This window comes from Hemitrygon akajei, chromosome 7, assembly GCF_048418815.1.
Source record: "Hemitrygon akajei chromosome 7, sHemAka1.3, whole genome shotgun sequence".
Taxonomy (NCBI): domain Eukaryota; kingdom Metazoa; phylum Chordata; class Chondrichthyes; order Myliobatiformes; family Dasyatidae; genus Hemitrygon; species Hemitrygon akajei.
Genome location: NC_133130.1, coordinates 144,485,713 through 144,510,810, shown reverse-complemented (window position 1 = coordinate 144,510,810; position 25,098 = coordinate 144,485,713). Strand labels below are relative to the sequence as shown.

General features: G+C 41.5%; 1 protein-coding gene across 2 annotated transcripts; it reads left to right on the top strand.

Moving 5' to 3' along the window:
- Positions 1-916: 916 nt before the first annotated feature.
- Positions 917-23,526, top strand: pole3 (polymerase (DNA directed), epsilon 3 (p17 subunit)). 2 transcript variants are annotated; one of them, XM_073052194.1, is made up of 5 exons: positions 917-1,016; positions 14,818-14,892; positions 16,837-16,922; positions 18,635-18,753; positions 23,035-23,526. In XM_073052194.1, the coding sequence occupies exons 2-5, from the start codon at positions 14,827-14,829 to the stop codon at positions 23,214-23,216; spliced, it is 453 nt and encodes a 150-aa protein (XP_072908295.1). In that variant the 5' UTR covers positions 917-1,016; positions 14,818-14,826; the 3' UTR covers positions 23,217-23,526. The 2 variants fall into 2 exon arrangements, with proteins under 2 accessions (XP_072908295.1, XP_072908296.1); XM_073052195.1 differs by lacking the exon at positions 917-1,016 and adding an exon at positions 1,070-1,179.
- Positions 23,527-25,098: the final 1,572 nt, after the last annotated feature.

Here is a 25,098-nt window from a genome sequence, read left to right as displayed (position 1 = left end):
TTATAGTGAGATGTTTAAAATATGATGCAGGTCGTTGGGTCCCCGGGGTTAATACCTTTCAGTTCCATTAATTATAATTGCTTACTAATACTAAGGACTTTGATCTCCTCTTTCACCATAGACCTGTAGTTCTTTGCTTTTTTTAAGGATTGTCTTTTTCCATAAATGCAGGTACAACATATTTATTTATTCCCAGTTCCTTAGTCTCCAATAAAATATAATTGTCTCCTGTCTTGGTCTGTAAGGGATATTTTCCTTTTTAATCTGTCTTACAGGTTGTATTTCATCAGGATGAAGCACTTTCAGACTAAGGCTACATTGGTTACCACCAATGATCCTCATGAAATGTGCCTGTAATTGCGGGGATTCCTATGGACTGTACCACACTTGGCTTCAGATCCCCATTATTCTAATGTAAAAGAAATTTTCTGATCACATTCTTGAATTCCCATCATTCACCTGAACCATCCCAACCCCACTACCTCTGGAAGAAGCCTTTCATAATTGGCACACATCTGTATTTTCAAACTCTCAGCTGACTAAACTTTGGCCCTCCATTCATTTTATCTTCTGTAACTATCAAACCCCTTAACTCATCCAGACACTCCAGTTCCACAGCAACCAACTTTTCCAGGGCATGCAAACCTTAGTCATCACAGCTACTTTTTATCCAAATATAACTGCCCACCACTGATGCGTTCAAATGCCAAAGCCCTAATTTCCTCACTAATGCTACTTTACAACTTATTCCTTTGATCGTGGCCTAATACGCCCTTTTCATTACACTCCATCAAGGCGTTCGGTTTGGTTGAAAACCCCAAATAAACGGAAGATAATGAATCCCCTTGTTTCTTTAAAACTCTTCCCGTGTCACTTTGTGGCTCTTAGTATCCGTGAAGCTAGGCAACGAGGCAAGGCGGGAGTCTAACATGTGACCCAGAGACAGCCAATCGCATGGTTTGTTAGCGGGGTTGGAGGTGAAAGAATCGGATGCTGCGCTGGAGTGAGTGGCTGAGGTGAGTGCATGGTGAGGGGGGTAGGTGCCGTGTTTTCACTGTGGAGAAGAGTGTGTGGTACTACAGCTGAACAGTCGGGTTGGTGCCTGCGGAGATTTTTGGTCGTGTGTGACCGTTCCAGAATTGCTTGTTGCCCGTTCCCCGCCATCGGAGAAGAGAGTGGGTGAGCCGTTCTTCCGTGGGCCCGGTCAAGCCACAGTCACAGAGACAAAAAAGGGCCTGATCTGCTGGTATCCCCTGTCAGGGCAACTAGAGCGGGGTATAGATACAGACTTGGGCCTAGCTGCTTAAAACTGAGATAGAGGGAAAACTTCTCACTTGGGTTTGTAGTGAATGAATCGGAAAGTCTTCGTCGCAGGGCTCTGGGAACTCAGTCATTGAGTTGATTCAATACATGCAAAAGATCTCCGTAAAATGAGGGGATCAAGGGAGACACAAGAAACTGCTGGAATCGGGGGTAGCACAGAAAGCATGGAGGATCTCGGCGGGTCAGGCAGCATCTTTAAATGGAAATGGACAGTCGATTTTGCGGGTCGCGACCCTCTATTTTTCAGTCCAAAATACCATTTGCCTTAATTAACGCAGAAAATGCTGGAAACACTCATTCAGATAGCATTTGTGGAAAGGGAGCTGGTGTCTTCCAGATCACATTGGCCTTTTGTTTACAAAGGTTTCTTCCCCCAAACCATTAGACTCTTCAATTCCCAGAGTCTAGTCTGACACCAACTTAAACACACACACTCAACTGAACACCACTTCACTCCCTTTGCAATTTTTGCTCATTTCTTTCTCAATTCCTGCTGAAACATTGTTTACATTTACATCATTTATTATTGTAATTTGCCCTTTATTGTGCCTATTGTCTTGTTTATTAATTATTGTACTGTTTTGCACACTTTATGTAGTCCCATGTAGGTCTGAAGTCTAATGTAATTTTGTGTTGTTTCACGTAGTTTAGTTTTGTGGTGTTTCATGTAGCACCATAGTCCTGGAGGAACGTTGTTTCATTTTTACTGTGTACTGTACCAGCAGTTATGGTTGAAATGGCAATAAAAGAGACTTGATGATCTAAATCCCATTGAACATCATTACACAACTCATCATTTTTTTTTAAAACTCTACCTTTGTGTTTCAACATTTCCCTAATGACAACCCTACCTAGTTGTGTAACATGTACAAATGAAGAAATGAAGTTTGCTCCTGTTAGTTGGATTGTCTATATAGATCATGAATAACTGGGACACAAACACCATTTCCCTGCAATTCCCAACTAGTCGTTACAACCCAATAAAGTTTGCTTTTACTTTTTTTTTCTGTGATGACCAACTCTCAGGAGTATATTGTATCCAATTCCAGGTGCTGTAATATTGTCAATCAGCCTCCCATGCAGGACATTAAAAAAAGGTCCTAAAAATCCTAATACACAACATCTAATAATTTCCAATTGTCTATTTTAGAAGTCATATCCTTTAAGAACCTCAGATAAATTTTCTATTCATAAATTCATGCCATCTGTTCTATAATTCTTTTTCAATAGTTTCTGTTATTATGCTCTTTGTTTATGGATTCCAGTTTGTTCCCTGCTACCAACGTTAGGCTCAGGAGTCAGAAGAATAATTTTACCTTTTACCATATTATATTCCATCTGTCTTACTGCTGCTCTTTCATTCTTACTATCTACTTGAAACCTCTTTGCATCCTTATCACCACTCACATTCCTGCTTTGTTTTGAGTCATTAGCAAACTTGTTTGAAGCACTTTATTTTGAGACTGTGAAAGACTTGACATCAGGGTATAGCTTTATAGTATGTTTTCTTCATGAGCTACATAATATAAAATCCAAGAGTTAATGAGGTCTTGATATGAAATAATTTTCCCTGCATGCAGTTCAGTCTCCATTTATTAGTAGAATATTTTAACTGCAGATTGATTACAGTGCAGATAGATGCTGTTAGATATAAGTAAGTAGAACAATGAAGAAAACCTTAAAAGTTTCTTTCCCTCTTGGATCAACTTGCATTGTAGTTGAAGAAAATAAATGTAAGAATAACTATTAGGATATTTTGATAAAAATTATTTGCACAAAGACTTGAAAAAGCATGGAGTTACCTTACAGAGTTTCTGGCTAAGGCAAAAACTAAATCAGCAATGAAGATTAGCTTGAATAGTGAATGATGGGAACAAAGTTTTTTAAATGTTGGTGCATCTCTTTGTGTAAATGCAGAGACGAAGTGGCTGCATCAACTGGCCTTTTTCCCAGTTTTTTTTATTCCCCTTCATGTTTTTAAGATATCCTATATAATTTTGGGTTAGTCGTATATTTTTGAAGCACATAGGTAGATCCTACAAACAAACATGGAATAAATCACTGATTAGAAATATTAAATGAGAGATAAATATTGGCCAGTGATCTTTCAAACATCCCCTACCTGTTGCACTGATCTTTCTTTGCGATCTAACAGGCAAAGGGAGTATTTGTTTTAAAGTCTAAGAGAAAGCCTTTCTGGTAATGCCATACTTCTATTTTGCAGCAAAGCTGCTGACCTACCCAAAGACATGGCTCAGTAGATTAATAAGGTGCCTGCTGACTGATGATGTAGGTTTGCTTTGGATTTTCAGAGGTAGACACCAAATTAACTGAAACAAGGCAGCAAAAGTATGTTTTCCATTATGTCTTAACATAAAAAAGTGTGAATAGCAGAATCTCATGGTCTTACATCAAAACAATTTCTTAAATTCCTAAACAAGAAAATTATAGATGCTGGAAATACACCACATTTAGTGGTTTTCCCACTATGGATTCCTCTCTGTGGAACATGCACAATTTATTTGTGCGGGAGCTGGACCTTATAAGTTAAATTAGGAGAAGACACCAAAATGTAAGTGTGCTGAAACTCAAAAGCTACACATAATGAAACCTGAAATATGTATGCAAATATTAACAGGACAGATAGGATCTGTGGAGAATGAAATATGTTAACATTGTAGCGATGTGCTACACAGCGCTGAAATAACGACACGCAGTCGGTAAGTCATTTCGAGACTAGTTTATTCAAACTTCGCGGCACTGGCATTTAAATCCCTAGCGCCCGCCAGGCAGAAATGACATCAGATGTGCATTACCAAAGTCTTCCCCTGCGCACTGGCTATTTGTGAGCCGGTTCGCCTGCGCAGGAAGTGGGTCGCCACATAACCCTCCCCCCCCCCCAGAGCCGGCAATACACCCCCCCCCCCAATGTCCGCAGTCTGGATCAGACTCTGTTTGGGAGGTCTGCCTCTGCGCCACGGTGCCTGAACCTCGACCGGCTGTGCCAAGTCCACATGGCCTGGTTTGAGTCGGTCCACCGTGAAAACCTCCTCTCTCCCCCAATGTCCAGAACGTACGTGGACCCGTTGTTGTTGATCACCTTGAATGGCCCCTCGTACGGCCGCTGTAGCTGTGCCTGGTGTCCGCCCCTTCGTACAAACACAAACTTACAGTTCTGCAGGTCTTTGGGTACATGGGTCGGGGTCCGTTTGTGCTGTGAAGTCGGTACGGGGGCCAGGTTGCTGAGTCCTTAGGCAGTTGCTCTAGGAACGCTTGCTCGAACATGAGGCAGGGCTTGTGTCCGTCAGCCAGGGACTGCATCTCGTTCATCAATGCTGACAGCAGTCTGTCTCCCAAACCGTCCAGGTGAAGCAGGCGGGCACCCTGCTCACACCGTGAGAGGCCAAAGGTCCCAATGAGCAGTGCTTTGAATGCTTCATATTTGCCTTCTTCCGGGGGCGACTGTATGAAATCCACAACCTGGGCGGCCATCTCCTGGTCAAGGGTGCTTACCAAGTAGTAGTAATGCGTGGAATCAGAGGATATCTGCCGAATCTGGAACTGGGCTTCTGCTTGGCTAAACCACACGCGTGGTTGCAGCGTCCAGAAAGTCAGTCATCTTTGGTCCAAATCCCGTTTGGACCGTCGGGGTCACCAATGTAGCGATGTGCTACACACAGCGCTGAAATAACGACACGCAGTTGGTAAGTCGTTTCAAGACTAGTTTATTCAAACTTTGTGGCGCTGGCATTTAATCCCTAGCGCCCGCCCTCTCCGGGCGGAAATGACGTCAGAGGTGCATTACCAAAGTCTCCCCCCGCACGCTGGCTATTTGTGAGCCAGTTCGCCTGCGCAGAAAATGGGTCGCTACAACATTTCAGATCGATGACTCTTCATTAGAACTGGATAAAGTGAGTAAAAATCATCTGCATCAAAATCTCTGTGGATAAATATGTGCCTTCATTAACATACTGGATATAACCAAAGCAAAAGTCATGGATGAACCAGGTGATTCATAATCTGCTGAGGGTTAGATCTGTGCTATTCAAAACTGGTGATCCAGAACTATAAAGAAGTTCAGATCCGACCTATGGAAGCCTATCTTAAGAGCAACAAAACAATTCTGATTGCAGCTAGAGACAGAATCAGATGCATGTCAGCGTTAGTGGGGTTTGCAGGCCATGATTTCCTGCAAAACAAAGCCTAACATTGTGAATGGCAGTGATGCTTCAGTCCCAAATGAGCTTAACACCTTTTATGCATGCTTTGAAAGAAAGTATAAGACTACATCTTTGAGAATCCCTGTGGTCTCTGTCTTGAAGTCCGACATCAGAACATCTTTCAGGAGAGTGAACCCTCGCAAAGTGTCAGGCCTTGATGGTGTACCCGATAGGGCTCTGAAAACACGCACCAACCAACTGGTGGGAGTGTTCAAGGACATCTTCAATCCCTCACTGCTGCAATTGGAAGTTCCTACCTGCTTTGAAAGGGTGAGGTAGATGGTTGAGTGGTGCCACTGCAACAAGCTTGCATTCAATGTCATTAAGACCAGGGAATTGATTGTGGACTTAAGGGAGGGTAAGCTGAGGGAACATATACCAGTCCGGCATTTCTGAGAGATTTTCATGGGCTGAACATAATTGATGCAATTACAAAGAAGGCATGACAGTGGCAATATTTCATTAAAGTTTAGGCGAATTGGTATGTCACCAAAGACACTCGCAAATTTCTACAGATGTATTGTGGAGAGCATTCTAACTGGTTTCAGCACTGTCTGGGATGGCGGGGTCACTGCACAGGATCGGAAGAGGCTGCAAAAATTTGCCAACTCAGCCAGCTCCATCATGGGTACTAGTCACCCCAGCGTCCAGGATATCTTCAAAAGGTAGCTTTGGCAGTCAAGGTGAAGGATAATCCAAAGAGCTTCTACAGGTATATTAAGAGCAAAAGGATAGTAAGGGATAAAATTGGTCCTCTTGAAGATCAGAGTGGTCGGCTATGTATGGAACCAAAAGAAATGGGGTAGATCTTAAATGGGTTTGAGGAAACTGGCATGGAGTCAATGGAAATAAGGCAAACAAGTAGTAAGGACCTGACAGGGTATTCCCTCGGACCTTGAAGGAGACTAGTGTTGAAATTGCAGGGACCCTGGCAGATATATTTAAAATGTCGGTATCTACGGGTGAGGTGCTGGAGGATTGGAGGATAGCTCATGTTGTTCCGTTGTTTTAAAAAGGCTCTAAGAGTAATCCGGGAAATTATAGGCCAGTAAGTTTGCATTGGTAGTAGGTAAATTATTGGAAGGAGTACTAAGAGATAGGATCTACAAGTATTTAGATAGACAGGGACTTAGTAGGGACAGTCAACACGGCTTTGTGCGTGGTAGGTCGTGTTTAACAAATCTGTTAGAGTTTTTTGAGGAGGTTACAAAGGAAGTGGATGAAGGGAAGGCAGTGGATGTTGTCTACATGGACTTCAGTAAGGCCATTGACAAGGTCCCGCATGGGGGGTTAGTTAGGAAGATTCAGTCACCAGGTATACATGGTGAGGTAGTAAATTGGATTAGACAGTGGCTCAATGGGAGAAGTCAGAGTGGTAGTGGAGGATTGCTTCTCTGAGTGGAGGCCTGTGACTAGTGGTGTGCCACAGGGATCAGTGCTGGGTCCATTGTTATTTGTCATCTGTATCAATGATCTGGATGATAATGTGGTAATTTGGATCAGCAAATTTGCTGATAATACAAAGATTGGAGGTGTAGTGGATAGTGAGGAAGGTTTTCAAAGCTTGCAAAGGGATCTGGACCAGCTGGAAAAATAGGCTGAAAAATGGCAGGTGGAGTTTAATACAGACAAGTATGAGGTATTGCACGTTGGAAGGAAAAACCAAGGTAGAACATACAAGGTAAATGTTAGGGCACTGAGGAGTGCAATACAGATACAAAATTCCCTAAAAGTGGCGTCACAGGTAGATAGGGTAGTAAAGAAAGCTTTTGGTACATTGGCCCTTATAAATCAAAGTATTGAGTAGAAGAGTTGGAATGTTATGGTGAGGTTGTATAAGGCATTGGTGAGGCCGAATTTGGAGTATTGCGTGCAGTTTTGGTCACCGAATTACAGGAAGGATCTTACTAAGGTTGAAAGAGTGCAGAGAAGGTTTACAAGGATGTTGCCGGGACTTGAGAAACTGAGTTACAGAGAAAGGTTGAATAGGTTCGGACTTTATTCCCTGGAATGTAGAAGAATGAGGGGAGACTTGATAGAGGTGTATAAAATTATGATGGGTATAGAGTGAATGCAAGCAGGCTTTTTCTACTGAGGCTGGGGGAGAAAAAAACGAGAAGATATGGGTTAAGGGTGAAGGGGGAAATGTTTAAAGGGAACATTGCGGGGGGACTTCTTCACACAGAGAGTGGTGGGAGTGTGGAATGAGCTGCCAGATGAAGTGGTAAATGCAGGCTCACTTGGTACATGGATGAGAGGTGTATGGAGGGATATGGGCTAGGTGCAGGTCAGTGGGACTAGGCAGAAAAATGGTTCGGCACAGCCAAGAAGGGCCAAAAGGCCTGTTTCTGTGCTGTAATGTTCTGTGGTTCTGAAAGGTGTCATCTGTCATTAAGGAACCCCATCACCCAGAATGTGCCCTCTTCTCATTGCTATCATTAAGGGGGAGGTGCTGGAGCCTGAAGACACACACTCAGCATTTCAGGAACAATGTCTTCCCTTCTGCCATCAGATTTCTAAATGGACAATGAATCTATGAACACCACTTCAGTATTTTTTTTGTCAAAGTAAAGTTTGAAGTAAATTTATTATTGAAGTGTATATATACATTACCATATACAAGCTTGAGATTCATTTTCTTAAATTTATAATAGAATCAATGAAAGACTGCACCAACTTGGGCTTTCAGCGATTGCGCAAAAGAGAACAAAATATCCAGATACAGAAAGGAAGAATAATTAATTAATTAATAATCAATCAATCAATCAAGAACATGAGATGAATAGTCCTTGAAAGTGAGTCGATAGGTTGTGGGAACATTTCAGTGAGGGGGCAAGTGAAGTTGAGTGAAGTTACCCCTTTTGGTTCAGGAGCCTGATGAATGAGAAGTAATAACTATACCAGAACCTGGTGGTGTGAGCCCTGAAACTCCTGTACCAGCTTCCCGATAGCAGCAGTGAGAAGAGAGCATGACCTGGGTGCTGGGCGTCCCTGATGACAGATGCTGTTTTCCTGCGACAGTAAGTGTGGTGTGGACTTTATCGTGATGGACTGGGCTGTATCCACAACTATTTGAAGGATTTTCTGTTCCACACCAGGCTGTGATTCAGCCAGTCAATGTACTTTCTACTACACATCTATAGAAGTTTGTCAAAGTTTTAGATGTCATGCCGAATCTTCGCAAACTCCCAAGGAAGTAGAGGTACTGCCGTGCTTTTCTCGTAATCGCCTTTGCATGCTGGGTCCAGGATAGGTTCTCCAGAGTGATAACACAGAGGAATTTAAAGTTGCTGACCCTCTCTACCTCCGATCCTCTGATGAGGACTGGCTCATGGATCTCTGGTTTCCTCCTAAAGTCAATAATCAGCTCCTTGGTCTTGCTGACATTGAGAAAGAGGTTGTTATGGCACCGCTCAGCCAGATTTTCAATCTCCCTTTTTAATATTGATTCATTGCGATCTTTGATTTGGCCTATGACAGTGGTGCCCTCTCTTTTTGCATTCCTTATTTAATTTTTTTTATATATATACCTATTATAATATATAGTTTTTGTTACTATGTATTGCAATGTACTACTGCCACACAACAAATCTCACACCATATGCCGGTGATATTAAACTTGATTCTGATTCTGAGTAAAGTGTGTTTTCAACTCCTTCCTGCACTGATTGAGGTGGTAACTGCCTTTTTCTCTCTCCACAAGCACTGCTTCACCTGTGATTTCCAAAACTTCCTGTTTTTCTTTTTAAAGACATTGTCCTTAGTGGAAAAACATTGTCTAAAAGGCTAAAAAAAAAAGTATCACCAATCAATAATGCCTCAGTACTGACAATATTTATCCAGAATAATAGGTCTTGGTCAGTGGTTGTACATATGGAGTTTTGAGAGGAATGCTTCAATTATTGGATTGTCACATCCTTAAAAATCTGAATTGCTTTCTTTAAAATCCAAAATACTGCTGTACCCAAGTTGGGCAGGGCTTGAGAAGAGAAAAGGAAAATTAGTTATAGAACCTCAAAGCACGGAAGCAGGTCCTTCTGCTTACCATGTCCATGTTAACCATCAAGTACCCTTATATAGGGCCTTGTAAAAGTATTCGGCCCTTATCCTTTGTTCACATAAATGTGTATTACAACCCAGGATTTTGATCAATTTAACTGAGAAATTTTATTTGTGAATCAAAATGCTCCTTTTTTTTCCCCTCAGTAGAGCCCAAAAAACGGGGAAAATTGTAAAGCATGAAAAACTAAAAATTCAAAAACTGAAACGTCAGCAGTTCAAAAGAATATTCATCCCCCTTTGTTCAGTACTTAGTTGTACCACCTCTTGAAGCTATTACAGCCAGTAGTCTTTTTTGGATAAATACCCATTAGCTTTGCACAACATGACGGAGCAAGATTTGACCTTTCCTACTTGCAAAATTGTTTAAACTGTGCCAGGTTAGTTGGGGACAGGTGTTGGACACCAGTCTTGAGGTCTTGCCAAAGATGCTCGATTGGATTGAGGCCTCTTGACTGGGCCATTCAAGGACATCAATTTTCTTTATTTGAAGCCATTTCATGGTTACTCTGGCAGTGTGCTTTGGGCCATTGTCCTGTTGAAAGGTGATCTTCCTCCCTAGTTTAAGCTTTCTGACAAGCTAGCAGGTTTTTATCCAGAATCTCTCTGTATTTAGTAGCATTCATTTTCCAACCAATCCTGACCAGATTTCCAGCCCCTGCTGCTGAAAAGCATCCCCACAGCATGATGCTATCTTCACCATACTTCACAGTAGGGAATGGGTTTACCTGGCTGATGCGCAGTATTAGATTTATGCCACTTGTACCGCTTAGTATTGAAGTCAAGAAGTTCCACTTTAGTCTAATCTGGCCACAAGACCTTCTTCCACATCTTTACAGTATCTTGTAAATGACGAGGGAAGGATATGCTTTCTTTAGCCAGGGCTTCTTCCTTGCCACTCTTCCATAAATAGCCTTTTTGTGCAAGGCCTTAGAGATTGTAGACCAATGAACTTCATCTCCAGTTATAGCCACTGACTTACGTAGCTCACTCTGACTGGTGGTGTCACAATAGTCTCTCTTACGATTGCCCACGACTAGGTTAAGAGGAGTGGCCTAACCTAGGCAGTGTGGCTATGGTTTCATATTTTTTCCCACTTTTTCATGATGGACTGCACTGAGCCTTGAGATAGGTTCAGTGCCTTTGAGATGGTCTTGTACCCTTCCCCAGGTTTGTGCATCTCTATTAACATTTCCAGGACTTGTCTTGAATGCTCTTTTGTCTCCATTTTGGTTTATCTGTTGAAAATTTACCATACTGTTGGAACTTACAGAGAGAGGGGGTATTTATTCTTGTGAATTAATTGAAAACAGGTGATTCTCCAATTTTCTACATTAAAAGATTGGGTGAGTGGGTAAGGTAATACAATACCTTACAGAACCTGAGGAAAGTTAGCATAGTAATTACAAAGCGGATGAATATTTTTTCAGCTTCATAATTTTGTATTTTTTTATTTTTAGTAAATTGTTGACAGGTTTTGGAATTTTTCTTTGATTTGACGTGATGCATAGTATTTTGTAGATTAGCTCAAAAAATCCTAAATTTAGAAAATGAGAGCGAATTGTGAGAATAGTTGTGGGGGCTAAATATTTTCTCAAGACACTATATACCAGGTTTTCTCAACCTTTTTGCCCTGTAAGAACCCTTGAAATAATTTTCAGGTCTCAGGGAATCCCTGCATAAAAATTATTATATCTAGAATTCACGGTACACTAGCGTGATCAGTAAGTTGTAGATATAATAGTTCAAAAATAATTGTCAGTACTGTTTTGCATAGAGAATGAATTTGTAGCCAACCTTTCTTGAAAAAGAAAACAGATAGTTAAGCTTGGTTTACCTTTTTTGAAATTACTTTTTCTTTCTCTTTCATAAATTTTATGAACACATAAGGTAAACATAATAAATTTCTAAATTCTGGGTGAATTTGAAATAAGGACACATGGATTTCGCCTTCAACTGAAATGAGGTGATTTCTATCCTTGCTGTTGATGCTTGTTAAACAAGAAAAAGCTTGCTTACGCATGTAAAAGTTGAAAACAGTAGCAAAATGTTCATTGCTTTCCTTTCATGGAAATTCAGAACTTGCTCAGAGGCAGGTCAGTAAATCGCATCTTGAGTGCATGATCAGAGTGCAGCTCACAAAGTTCTTCCTCTTTTCTCAAAGTAAAGTTCTCAGGCTGAGTAGAAGATTCAGAAAAAGGGTCCCTCACCCAGTCATGCACTTGTGTTAAAAGGGAGGATAAATACTGTACAATTTTGTTCTGCTGTTCTTTCAGGTGGTTTTCAGTAAGACTCGAGGCTTTCTGATATCCTTCCTCACTCTCAAGCCCAAGCGGCAGTAGAAACCTTTCACGATGTCTGTCCTCTTGCAACTTGATTTTTCCAAAGATTCGGTTTCCTTTTAATTCCAGGAATCTTCTCACTTCAAGTCAAAATATTTTCAACAGGGCCTTGCAGAGACTTGTTCAACTGGTTCATATGATGAAAAATATCTGTTAAGTAGGCCAGTTTTTGTAGCCATTTCTCATCTTCAAAGCACTTAGCAAAATCTGGCCTGCTATTTTCTAGAAAGTAATTCTGTAATTCACCTTTCAGCTCAAACACCCTGTTGGAACTCTTCTTCTGTTAAGCCACTGGATTTCTGTATGTAGCAGGAGATTAGTGTGCTCTTTGTCCAGGTTTTCACACGGTTTTTTAAACATTCTCAAGTGAACTGGTCTTAAAACTACTACATACATTACTTCCTGAATTTTTTTACTGACTGTGACTTTATTTTCAAAAGCTTTAATCTGTTTGTTTTGAGATTCCAGTAGTCATTTAAGATACAGTAATCAGCACTTGTACATGCATATGGCAGTGATTTGTAGTTAGGTGTTCTGTCAATTCCGCTGGAGCCATTGCTGCATTAGTAAGTTGTCTGCCACAGACTAGGCACAGTGGAATCGGACAACTCGGATCACCAGCCCATGGAAAATACATAGCTTTCATTTTAAAGATATGGAACCAGTTGATTACTTTAGTCCTGCTCACTGCTTTTGTCTCCAGGACCCAGAAGACTGGTGGAATTCTGGGACAACAGAAGGCATTGGGTCTCTGTTCTGGCCCTGAGTCTTCCAGTCGCAGAGGATGGTCAGTCATTGGTGAAGGTGTGCGCCCAGCCTGGTGGCTCTCTGCCTCAGGATCACCCCCCCCCCCACCCCCAAGATTGAATGCACTGGCAATGCTCTTTCTCTGATGGGGGCACTGCCTGCAGGAGGGCACAAGGCTCCCAGCAGATAGCATCAGCTGCACATGCTTTGAGGGAACTGCCTCGCTTTTACTGAGAGCTGTTGAGGGTTTGGGGTCTAATCTCATCCAGATAGGGTGCTCTAGCTTCAAGGGGGACTGGTCCCCATCCTATCACAGTGGGTGTCAAGAGGGCTTGGGGAAGTGGAGGGGTTCCAGCTGCACCACCACCACCTGATGGGCCAGAAGTTCTCGTAAGACCCAGGCCTCGAGACACCACACAGGAGAGGGTCCCACACAATGTGAGCCGTCTCGCCGAGATGCCCACCGTGCCCTTCTGTGATGTTCCGTATTGTTCCGTGTGCAGGCTGCTCCTGTACACCTTTCACTTCCTTGCCTTCGTCTGCCGACCAGACTCGCCTTTGCCATCTGGCAGTGGGGAGCCTTTCCCTGTACAATGGGGACCTGGGGTGGAAGATGTTGCATGGGGCAATACCATGCAACAGGTTTTTAAGCAGGTTCACTGACATCCTGTCCATTCTGTGGCCAGGAGGAGTCAACATACCGTTCTTATATGGAGTGTGGGATATTGCAGCCTCTGTTTGAGTATCTGAAGGGGCTGCTACTCAGGTTCTGTTTGCACATCAGCACAGCACTCCTTACATATGGGCACTCAGTATGGAAGGGAGTGGGTTGTGAGGAGGATCTACTGGTGGGCTCGCTCCTGGGCCTGGCCAAGAAAGCCATTCACAGGTCTAGGCGGTGGAAAGTCGAGGGCTCTGCCTCTCATCTGAGTATACATTGGTGCCTGGCTGTCCTTGGAGAGGGAGCATTTGTTCATAATGGGTACAGTGGGGGATTTCCAGGAGTGGTGGGCCCCCCCCAGAGAATTGACTGTTATATAAACAGTAGTAATCATATTTTTATTTTAATTTATCTACTGTCTTGTAAGTACTTAAAGTTTGTACTTTGTGTATTTGTTGTGTAAATGAACTTCTATGTGTCTGTTCATACACTGGTACAGTGAATGACTCAGAAGATTCTTCATCATTAATCTTATCAGAATTGTCCATAGGCCTGGGCCTAGAATCCTTCTCTTCAAAAATCGCAACACTGGACCGTCTTTCTCTCCAATTTTCTATTTCACCAGTAGAATTTGTTCGCTCCCATAAGTCAGTCGGCAGCGCGCAGGGGGAAGTTGGGGGAGGTAATTCGGGAAGGAGAAGCTAACGCTACAGCCCTCACCAGTTATGAACGGCCTCCCGTATCTCGCATTAAAAACTGAGAATGAACTCAAGCAAATAAACACGGTGCTACTGCTCGCTGCCATACTGGACAGAGAGACCTCTAACAAGATTGTTAACGGGTCTGCTCCAATCACTGCCCATCACTGCGAGTGCTAGCATCACACATTGCGCAAAGTTCAAAAAGTTTTTTTTTAAATCATGATCTCTCGTGGTTCCATGAGACCCGGTTGAGAAACTCTGTGGCATACTAACTATGTTTTCTCACACAACTCATAGGCTTCCATGCCATGGTGTATCAGGTGTTCATCTAAATGCCTAGATGTTGTGGAACTGCCTGTCTGGTGCACTCCAGCTTTGCATTGGTATAAGAAAAAGTTAACAGTGTTGCAAATTGTAAGCAATGCAGAGGTAGGGAAGAGGAGCAGAAAGGGTACAAATGAAAGAGAGGATCTGATGAGGCAGAAGGTGGAGGAGATTACTTGTCAAAAGGGATGATGTCAGGCAACAGGAGATGGAAATAGGATGTAAAAAAAATTTCTTAAATGTCTAGGGGAGGTGCAAATGGAAATACCAGTGTCAAAATTTCAGATTTCCAGCCACTGGGATTTTTTGCTTTTTGCTATTAACAATGAGCTCAATGGGTCTGAACTGAGATTGTTGAAGCAGTAAATACCTAAGTGAATGGGGAGATGCTGTTCCTCAAGCTTGCATTTAACTATATTATTTCTGTATTTGTGATACAGGGAAGAGACATGGCTGAGAGACCAGAAGACCTGAACCTGCCAAATGCTGTCATTACCAGAATTATAAAAGAGGCGGTGAGCAGTAATACTTTGTCACTGTTCAGGGAAGGATCTGTAATGCTTTAACTTGGTAAAGCCAATGAACATTATTTCCTTACAATTGAACTACTGCTGTTCTAATGCAGCAAACATCTGATAGGTGTATAATAGTTATTTTTATACTATGTTGGTACATAATTTTAGTATGTATTTGCTTAAAAACAGGTAAAATGTGTTTTTGTCATGTTTTTTATGTTGTGAAAATGTTAAGGTGCAATTAGACAGTGTAGTAATAAGACAACAAGAAATATTAAAACTCATTTGTGAGACGAAAAAGGACTCTAGTCATTTATGGAGTGTTTATTGGCTTAATCATCAAACAGCAGAAGTTTGAGTGCTGGCTATTTCTACAAACTGCAAAGCATGATGTGGTCTGGTGCATCAAAGAGCTTACTGAGAATTTTGCTGCCATTGCACTTGGTTTGAGACAAGTCAGTAACGTTATTTGAACTGATCATGGTCAGCCATTCCTATTTTGGCATCACCCAATCTGGCTCTTTAAATGTATTTTCTGAGCATTCATCATTTGCTGCATTAATGCAGCAAAGCATCTATAGATACGAAAGTTTGTTTTCAGTTACAATGCAGTAAAGGTAGGGTTTCAGTAAAGAAACAGCTTTAAAATATTTCATTGTGGAGGAAAGCTATGCAAATATTGCAATGTTACCAATTTTTAAAATATACATCACTTTTTTGTTGCACAGAAAAGCGGCACTGTCATTAAAAACAAAAAACTTTATGGATATGGAAATAATGTTTAAATGTCACTAGAGAAATTGAAAGTGATGGACAAAGACTTAATGATTTCAAATGCACCCAACACCTAACTTGCCCTGGTGACAACAGTTCATAAATCTGTGAAGTACACAGGGAGTGAATATGAATATATTTGGTTCACTACTTTAACATGTATCATAATTTCAGATTTATGCTCTAGTGGGAGTGATTGTCAGTTGTTGTAATGTGAACCAGAGAGGTGCTGCAACTGCTGAATACAGAAGTGTTTTGTTCAACAAAATGAGACCCTCTCGGAGGAAGAAGCCAGTTTGACTCAATATTACATGACATTTTACATACTAAACATCAAAGATAGCAGCAGGACAATTCTGTAATTACAATATATCTACAGTACTTCCTTTGAATTACATATAGTTTTCACACTACCTCCTTCGCACCCAAAGTGAATGTTTATGAGCATTGTCTGGTTTTCAATTAACTGGTGTCCACAACTCCAGGAAACTATTGTCCAGGGCTGCATTTTAAATTTAATCTACGATCCATGTTCAGGTCTAAAGATTTGTTGCTAAAGTTAATATTTGCTATATACTGTAATTCCAGAATACGCCCTAACAGTCAGGTCAGTAGGACTTCAGAGTTTGCATGTATATGTTTGAATTACACAATTTATAAGTTTATGGAAAGTGATTGAACCCATTTGGATTTTTATGTTTACTGACTTTCTGTATAATTAATATTGTTCCTTAGATATTTGTGTGATGTAGTAAGTGGGAAATGTTCAGTTCCTTGAGTCTTGGACAAGATGAGAAAGAAAGTGAATGGCTCTAGTAACAGAAACAATACTTTGAGAATTGTTTGCAGTTAGCAGTGATCATAAGCAGAACATTGTGCAGCCAAGTTGGATAGTCACTGAGAGGAACCATGTTATACTGAATTTCCATATGCTATTAAATAAGAGATTAGTTAATGGAGCAGGATAATATGTAATTAGTGAAAACTTTGCTTGCCTTATATTTAAAACAAAATTAACTTCCTAACAATCAAATAACAGCTGATGAAGATGATTATTACATACTGGTTATCTGGCTTTTTTGATGTCTTTCTAACTATGGTGTTGAATTGGTTCTATTTCTCTCTGTTCCAGAAACATGTGATTGCATTAATCTATTTTCTTCCCTTTAGCTTCCAGATGGGGTGAATGTATCAAAAGAAGCCCGCAGTGCAATATCCCGAGCAGCTAGTGTTTTTGTTCTCTATGCAACCTCCTGGTAAGAAACTCCACTTAGAAGTAAAGCCTATTGCCTTGAAGCTCTGTAACTCTACTACAGGCAGTCCCTGGGTTATGTACAAGTTCCTTTCCTGAGTCCATCTTTAAGTCGGATTTGTACGTAAGTCGGAACAAGTGCATCCGGTATTATTTAGCATCAGTTAGTCAAACGTTTGTCTTAGTATGTAGTATGTATTTTACCTTTCTATGCATATAAAGCACTTAAGAAACGTATGTATTCCAATAATTAAACTACTGAGTTGCTTAGTAATAATTGTAGCTTTCATCAGGGCAGGGCCTTTCACATGCTCCATTATTCTCACTTTATCTGTTATCCTTTAAAATTGTTCCGATCGTTGACCAACTGTAGCCTAACGCTTTTTCAATGACTGATAGCGTTTCACCTCTTTCCAAACGCTTTATTATTTCCACTTTATTTTCAATCACGATCGCTTCCCGTCAATGGAACAGAAACACTGCGGGTGGCGGGTCCCGAGCTCCGCCAGCTCCTGAGGTCTGTTGGGTCCTAAGGACTACCGCACTGAGACAGGCTAAATGGGACAAGTGGGGGCTGTGCTGGGTTTGGGTATTTGATCCTCCACAATATTCCGCATGGGAATTTAAACTGGAGGTGTTGGTGTTTTTTTTTACGAGGTCAAGTTGCGAGCTCGACATCAACCCAGAACGGGAGCGGTCTGTCACTGGATTGAACTCGGAAACCTCCGTTCTCGAGCCCGGCGCTGATCTCACTGCACCACCAGCCGACTGGAAAGTGGGGGGGTGGGGTCAGGGTGACTCTTACTAAGAAAAATTTAAGCCACATACAAAGTTAAACACTCAATAGTGTCAATGGCAACGACTTAAAATGGCGGACGACGTTCTCCTTCCTCAGTTCGTAAGTACGAGTTGTCTGTAAGTCGGACATTCGTAACTCGGGGACTACCTGTATTTAACTTCTTTCAGTTCAAGAATTGCTAAAGTGACAGTCTTATTCTGTTGTGTTCTGAATCTTGTGCTCACGGAAATGAAAGAAGCCAAGAAAGAGAATTTGCATTATTATACTTTTTGTGATCTCAAGGCATCCAAACCACTATCAACATCAAAAACTCATGGTTGAAAAAAAATTAGAGTATTAAACCTCTTTGACTTGAGTCTTCCTGTTTAGTCTTGCTCAGTGAGTAATTTTGTCATGGTAGAGCTGGACTTACTAGAAATTATTTAGAGATTACTTGGACATTTCACATAAACTCCAACAATTAGACAGATTTCATGCCTTTAATTCTATTCATTTCTCATTTTTACATTTCACTTGGGCATAATCATCTGTACATGACCAATTTACTAATACTTTGTTTTTTTCTGTGGGTAGTTGATAGTTACTTGCTTATCTCTTAAGACTCCAAGAATTGACTGGCTTGTGTTTTTGAACTGGTGCTGCCAGGCATTCAGATGCATAATCAAAACAGAAAGTGATGGAACTGTTCAACAGGTCCAACAACATTTTTGAGGAGAGAAACAGAATCTGTGTTTCAGTTCAGTGACCTTTCATGAAGCCATTATTTAGGTGGAGGATTAAAGTACAAGCATTTATTGTATGATTTTTTTTAAAACAGTTAAGTTTCTTCAATCCTTACTAAAGAATTTTTTTGCAAAGTCGAGAGCTGTCTCTATATTAGTGTGTAGGGTGTATTAAAATAATGTGTGTCTTCACAGTGCAAATAATTTTGCAATGAAGAGCAAGAGGAAAACATTGAGTGCCTCTGATGTGCTTGCAGCGATGGAAGAGATGGAGTTTGATCGCTTCATTACCCCACTGAAAGATGCATTGGAAGGTGAGAAGTTGTGATCAGATTATTTAATTTATTAAGTTGCATTAGTTTTTCATACAAAGCCAAAGACAAGACCATTCTATATGCGTAAGTAAATACAGATATGTCACATTTTAAACATACAGTGGTTTAGTTTCCTAACACAAAAAATGTTTGAAGTGAATTGGGAAGTTTACATTGTTTAATCATTTAGAAATGCCAAATCTAGTGCCCCTACAATCATGTTTGTTTGCCTTTCAATCCAAGTTTGAACACTTCTTTATTTCATAGCCTACATTTTCACTAAAGTTTTGTGTACCTGATGGGTAGCACAGTAGTTAGTTTACAGCTCCAGCAACCACTGATTGGGGTTTGATTTCCACCCCTATCCGTAAGAAGGTTGTATGTTCTCCCACAACCACATAGATTCCCCTCTGGGTGCTCTGGTTTCCTCCCATTTTCCAAAAACATATGGTTAGGATTAGTGAGTTGTGGGTGTGATAAATGTTGGCGCCAAAAGTATAGCAACAATCCTCGGACTGTTGTTTGTTGACGTAAAAGTTGCGTTTCACTCTGCTTTGCTATGTATATAACAAGTAGAGTTAATCTTTTTTTAATGATTAGAGTGTAACAATGTGTTATTTCAGGTACTCAGATCAAAATGGGGTGCCATAGTAGCATAGTGGTTAGGACACGCTATTACAGCTCAGGGCGTTTAGAGTTTGGAGTTCAATTCTGGCGTCCTCTGTAAGGAATTACTGTGTTCTCCCCATGTGTTCTCTGGAAAGAATTTTTAAGGATAGGATCTATGAGCATTTGGAGAAGTACAGTCTACTCATGGATAGTCAACATGGCTTCGTGAAGGGAAAATCGTGCCTCACGAGCCTGATAGAGTTTTTTGAAGAGGTAACAAAAGAAATTGATGAGGGTAGGGCAGTGGACGTGGTCTACATGGACTTCAGCAAAGCATTTGACAAGGTCCCTCATGAGAGACTCATACAGAAAGTCATGAGGCAATGGATAAGTGGAACCTTGGCTGTTTGGATAAAAAATTGGCTTAAAGGAAGAAAGTAGAGGGTAGTTGTGGAAGGAAAGTATTCTGCCTGGAGGTCGGTGACTAGTGGAGTGCCGCAGGGATCTGTTCTGGGACCCCTGCTATTTGTGATTTTTATAAATGACCTGGACGTAGAGGCGGAAGGATGGGTGAGTAAGTTTGCGGATGACACGAAGATTGGAGGAGTTGTGGATGGAGCTGTAGGTTGTCGAAGGTTACAAGAGGATATAGACAGGCTGCAGAGTTGGGCAGAAAAATGGCAGATGGAGTTCAATCCAGACAAGTGTGAGGTGGTGCATTTTGGAAGGACAAACCAGAAGACAGAGTGTGGATGAACAAAGGGACCTTGGGGTTCAAATCCATACATCCTTCAAGGTCGTTGCGCAGGTTGATAGAGTAGTTAAAAAGGCCTATGGGATGCTAGGCTTCATTAACAGGGGGTTTGAGTTCAAGAGTAGAGAGATCATGTTGCAACTCTACAAATCTCTGGTGAGACTGCACTTAGAGTATTGTGTTCAATTCTGGTCACCTCATTATAGGAAGGATGTGGAAGCTATGGAGAGGGTGCAGAGGAGATTTACCAGGATGTTGCCTGGTTTGGAGAACAAGTCATATGAAGCAAGGTTAGCAGAGCTGGGACTTTTCTCTTTGGAGCGTAGAAGAATGAGAGGGGACTTGATAGAGGTCTGCAAGATTATGAGAGGCATAGATAGGGTGGATAGTCAGTACCTGTTTCCCAGGGCACCAATAGCAAACACCAGAGGGCATATGTACAAAATTAAGGGAGGGAAGTTTAGGGGAGACATCAGGGGTAGGTTTTTTACACAGTGGGTTGTGAGTGCCTGGAATGACTTGCCAGGGATGGTGATGGAGGCTAAAACATTAGGGGTATTTAAGAGCCTCTTGGACAGGCACATGGATGAAAAAAAAATGGAGGGTTATAGGGTAGTGTGGGTTTATTACTTTTTTTAAGGATGATATGGGTCGGCACAACGTGGAGGGCTGAAGGGCCTGTACTGTGCTGTAGTGTTCTATGATCACATGGGATTCCTCCAGGTGCTCTGGCTCTATCCCACAGTCCAAAAACGTATCGGTTTGTAGGTTAGTTGGTAATTTGAGTAGACTAGTGTTAAATAGGTGAGCTGCTGGGCAACGCAGCTCATTGGGCCAGAAAGGTTTGTTCTGCTAATTGCTCGTCATTTCAGAAATTCAATTGTGATGAGGGGAGGAAATCTCGTCACTGACCGGTTACATGGCGAATTTTTGTGTGTTGTGGTCTGGAATTTAGCCCACATCGGCTCATAAATAGGATCGAGATCTACATGTTTGCGGAAAACCACACTTCTAGGAATTCTCTTGCATGTTGCCCTAGTGTCTACCCTTGAAGATTGAGAAGGGCACAAATTCGACTGGACATCTAATGATGTCTTCTCGTATGGTGATGGAATATATACATGTTAATTGCCAAGATTGGCGTACAACTCAACCCAACAAGGTTTTCACACCTATAAAACAAAATGTCTGGATATAGAGTTTATCTAACCTGCTGCTTGTGTGGAGTTATAAAACAATGTCTAAATTCTAATGGCATTGGAAGATGTGGAAGCAAAATGGGAAAATTAGAGCAGTGCCTAGAGATTAAACTTGGTAATCTTCAGCCTAAGCACATGCTCAAATATGTATCTTGCATCTGTTACGAACCCCGTAACTGGGTCACTTACCAGCAAAAATAGAGAGGTCCATTGAAGTCTGATGATACTATTTTTAACAGTATTTATTAGTAAAAATACACAAAAAATAATATCAATGCAAATATACAGATGATATACGTCGTCAATACTAAATCTAAAAGTGCGGGTATAATAATAATAAGAAATAAGCTCTATCGTTGTCTAGGGGATAATGTATTGTCCGATGGAAATATAAAGTTCACTCAGTTCATGCAGGCTGCAGCCTTTGGTTGGAGGGAGAGAGAGAGATTTGGGAGAAAAACTTGCCGGCTTTCCTTTTATGATTTCGATCCGTCGGAGTCTCGTTGGTGTGGCCGTTCACTTGTGGCCTCTCCTTTAGCTAAGCCGTTCTTCCGTGATGAGCCCGCCACCCTGGCAAGGGAGGACGCACACAAGCCCTCACCGGCGTTCGCTATAAAATGCTGTCACTGGATTTCCAGCGTTTCTCCTGGTGCGCCTGAAGGGGTTGTTCCCCAGACCCTCTTTTATCCTTACTCACGGGGTCTCAGATGTCAATCAGGTTGGGATGATGCAATCCCTCAACCAGCCCACTCTGGTCATCCCCTGAGGGGCTTCAATGAATAGTACAGTACTCAATACACAATTCCGTCTCCAAGAGACAATAGCCGTTATCACTGTTCCGTTTTCACTGAGGCCAGGACACATTCCAAACCTTGTGGATTCTGCGTGTCTCTCTCTCATTTCCTGGGTCCCAGACCCGAATAATAGCGATCTTGCGATTCTCAAAAAGGAGGGTGCGACTTTGTACCCTTCGGCCCCTCAGAGTTGCGGCACATTCGTAACACATCATTGCAATTTTTTTTTGAGCCAGCACCAGATATAGTTTTCCAAGGCATTAAAACATACAGCTTTTAGTGTGAGAACAAATTTTGGAAGGAAGACTATTTCCGGTAAGTTGTTAGAAAAGTCATTAAGTATCAGTGATAAAAATCAAATGCCTTTTATTGTTACATGGTATGTTTTTAAGAATTTCACAGATGTCCTTTTCCTGATATATATGACTGCATTTTCTTTAAACCTGTTTTCTTTGTCTTACCGGTTTTTACAATTACTGAAAACATTCTGGATAATTTCTGTTGCTGCACGTCAGCTTTGTTTATAGTTAACTTGCATTTAAAATATAATATGCTTCTGTTCTGTTTCTAATTCATTTTTTATTTTTGTACCAAGCTCAATTAATTGCTTTCCTTCTTCACTGAGGCTTGACTGATCCAGTTTCTGTGAATTGCTGATGCCTGGGCAAAGTTTTCTAATGAAGGGTACAAGAGACTGCAGATGTTGGAATCAGGAGCAACAAACAATCTAATGGAGGAACTCTGCAGGCTGAGCATCGTATGTGAAGGATTGGGAGAGGATTTGCATCAGGACGTGGTTTCAATCCACAATATTGAGTTCTTCCCACATACACAGCTGCTTAAACCCTTAGATCCTCCAACAGATTTTGTTTCCAAAGGTTTCTGGTACATGAAATCTAAAGTGATCCTTTTCCTCTCCCCACAGCTTACAAGCGAGAGCAGAGAGGAAAGAAAGAAGCTTCAGAACAGAAGAAGAAGGACAAGAAGCCTGAGGAACATGACAAGAGTAAAGAAGATGAGAATGAGGAAGATACAGAAGAGTTAAAAATGGTGGAAGATGATGAGCAAAAAGAAGTTGAAAATGAGGAAGAGGATGTTGAAAACTGAGGGACTTGCCAATGCCTACATGTGACTGAAATAGCAATGACATATTTGGAAATTGGCAGTGATCAAGAGGATTATTGCAATGCATTTCTACAGCTCTGTTTAAGGGCTTTATACATTTGGTTGGTACCACTAAGGAAGAGTTAGTGGGTCAACTTTCTGTTTTTGTACAGTTGGATGAAATTGAAATCTTTTCTATTTAGTTAATCATTTGAGTTTTTTTTTGTAAAACTTAATGTTTGAATAATGCATTCTCAAGTATACCTTTTTTTGCACTCTTAATTGTTAATAAAATGGTAATAGGAACCTGGAATTGACTATACTAATTTACAAGGTGGCACCTGTATACAGTAATTATTGGTTTATATATGGTGGGGCAATTGTCGTTTGTGTGTGTGTAATTACATGGGAGCTTTTAGCTTTTGTGGTTGCTGATTATTAGCCAAGCTACATTAATTGATCAATAAATCCCAGGCTGCTTCTGCAACTGGTCACTATACAGTTGATGGTAAAGGCTGATATTGTGCAGTACATAGACCACAAGGAGACCCTGTGCCAGAATGCACACAAAATGCTGGAGGAACTCAGCAAGCCGGATAGCATCTATGGAAGAGTAAATAGTCGATGTTTTGGGCCGAGACCCTTCATCAAGAGTGGAAAAGAAGGGGAGAAATCAGAGTAATAAGGTGGGGAATGGGAAGAAGTGCAAGGTGGCAGTTGATAGGTGAAATCAGAAGAGAGGGAGGGTTGAAGTAACGAGCTGGGGTTGATTGATGAATGAGATAAAGGGCTGGAGAAGAGAGAATCTGATGGAAGACAGAAGACCATGGAAGAAAGGAAAGGGGGAGGAACACCAGAGGGAGGTGATGGGCAGGCAAGGAGATGAGGTGAGCGAGAGAAACAGGAATGGGGAATGAAGAGGGGCGCAATTACCGGAAGTTACCATCTTTTCATCAAGAATTCAGTGAAACCCTCTCACTGCTCCACCCCTCCACCAGTGACATCTGCTGTCCTCTGGCTTCTAACTTCCAGTAATTGCATCCCTCCCGCCCCCCCACCTTTCTTCCATGATCTTCTGACCTATCAGTTGCTTTTCTTCAACCCATTATCTCTTTCACCAATCAACTTCCCAGCCCTTTGCTTTACCCATCTCCTGCCCCCTTGTACTTCCTTCTCCACTTCCCTTTCAGTTCTGATGAAGGGTCTTGTCTGAAACCTTGACTGTTTAAATAACTCTTTCCATGGATACTGCCTGACCTGCTGAGTTCCTCCAGCATTTGGTGCACGTTGCTTTGCATTTCCAGCCCAAGATTTTCTCATGCCAGAAAGAACTGCAAGGTTCCTCGAGAGCAGATCAGCAGTGGCAGCTTTGAGATTCAATGATGTAGTGGATGATACTCCAAGTAGCTGAACAACTTACATTGTGAATTGGATCATCTGCCAAGTGCAGTGCGGCTACTAAACAAGGGATAATGTAAAGGCCACAGAACCAATAGTGGACACCCTGCCATAATCTTTTTTTAAAAATGACTGCTGCCTTGAGTACTGTGTACAGATTGAGAGTGGAATCCATCATAGCTATAACTCATCTGGGTTAATAGCATTATCAGTCGATATTGGGAAGCCTGGAATCTTGAATTTGTGCACTCATTTAGCCCAGGGTTGTCTTGCAAAGGAGAATGAGACACATTTTATAGTCTAAAACTCTGATGCAACAGTACATCAACTGATATATTGTAGATATTTGGGTGACAGTATGGCACATACCTCACAGCTGCAGAGGTTCCAGTTCAGTTTGGCCTTCAGTGCTGTCATGTGGCTTTTGTACTTTTTGCCAGTGATTATATATTTCCTCCAGTCACTAGTTTCCACCCACATTACAAAG

Bases quoted from the DNA above. Each gene is read 5' to 3' on its own strand.
- pole3 (XM_073052194.1), top strand. From the start codon at position 14,827: ATGGCTGAGAGACCAGAAGACCTGAACCTGCCAAATGCTGTCATTACC. The intron at 16,923-18,634 runs GTAAGAAACTCC...GTGTCTTCACAG, and splicing joins GTTCTCTATGCAACCTCCTG to TGCAAATAATTTTGCAATGA. The intron at 18,754-23,034 runs GTGAGAAGTTGT...CTCTCCCCACAG, and splicing joins ACTGAAAGATGCATTGGAAG to CTTACAAGCGAGAGCAGAGA.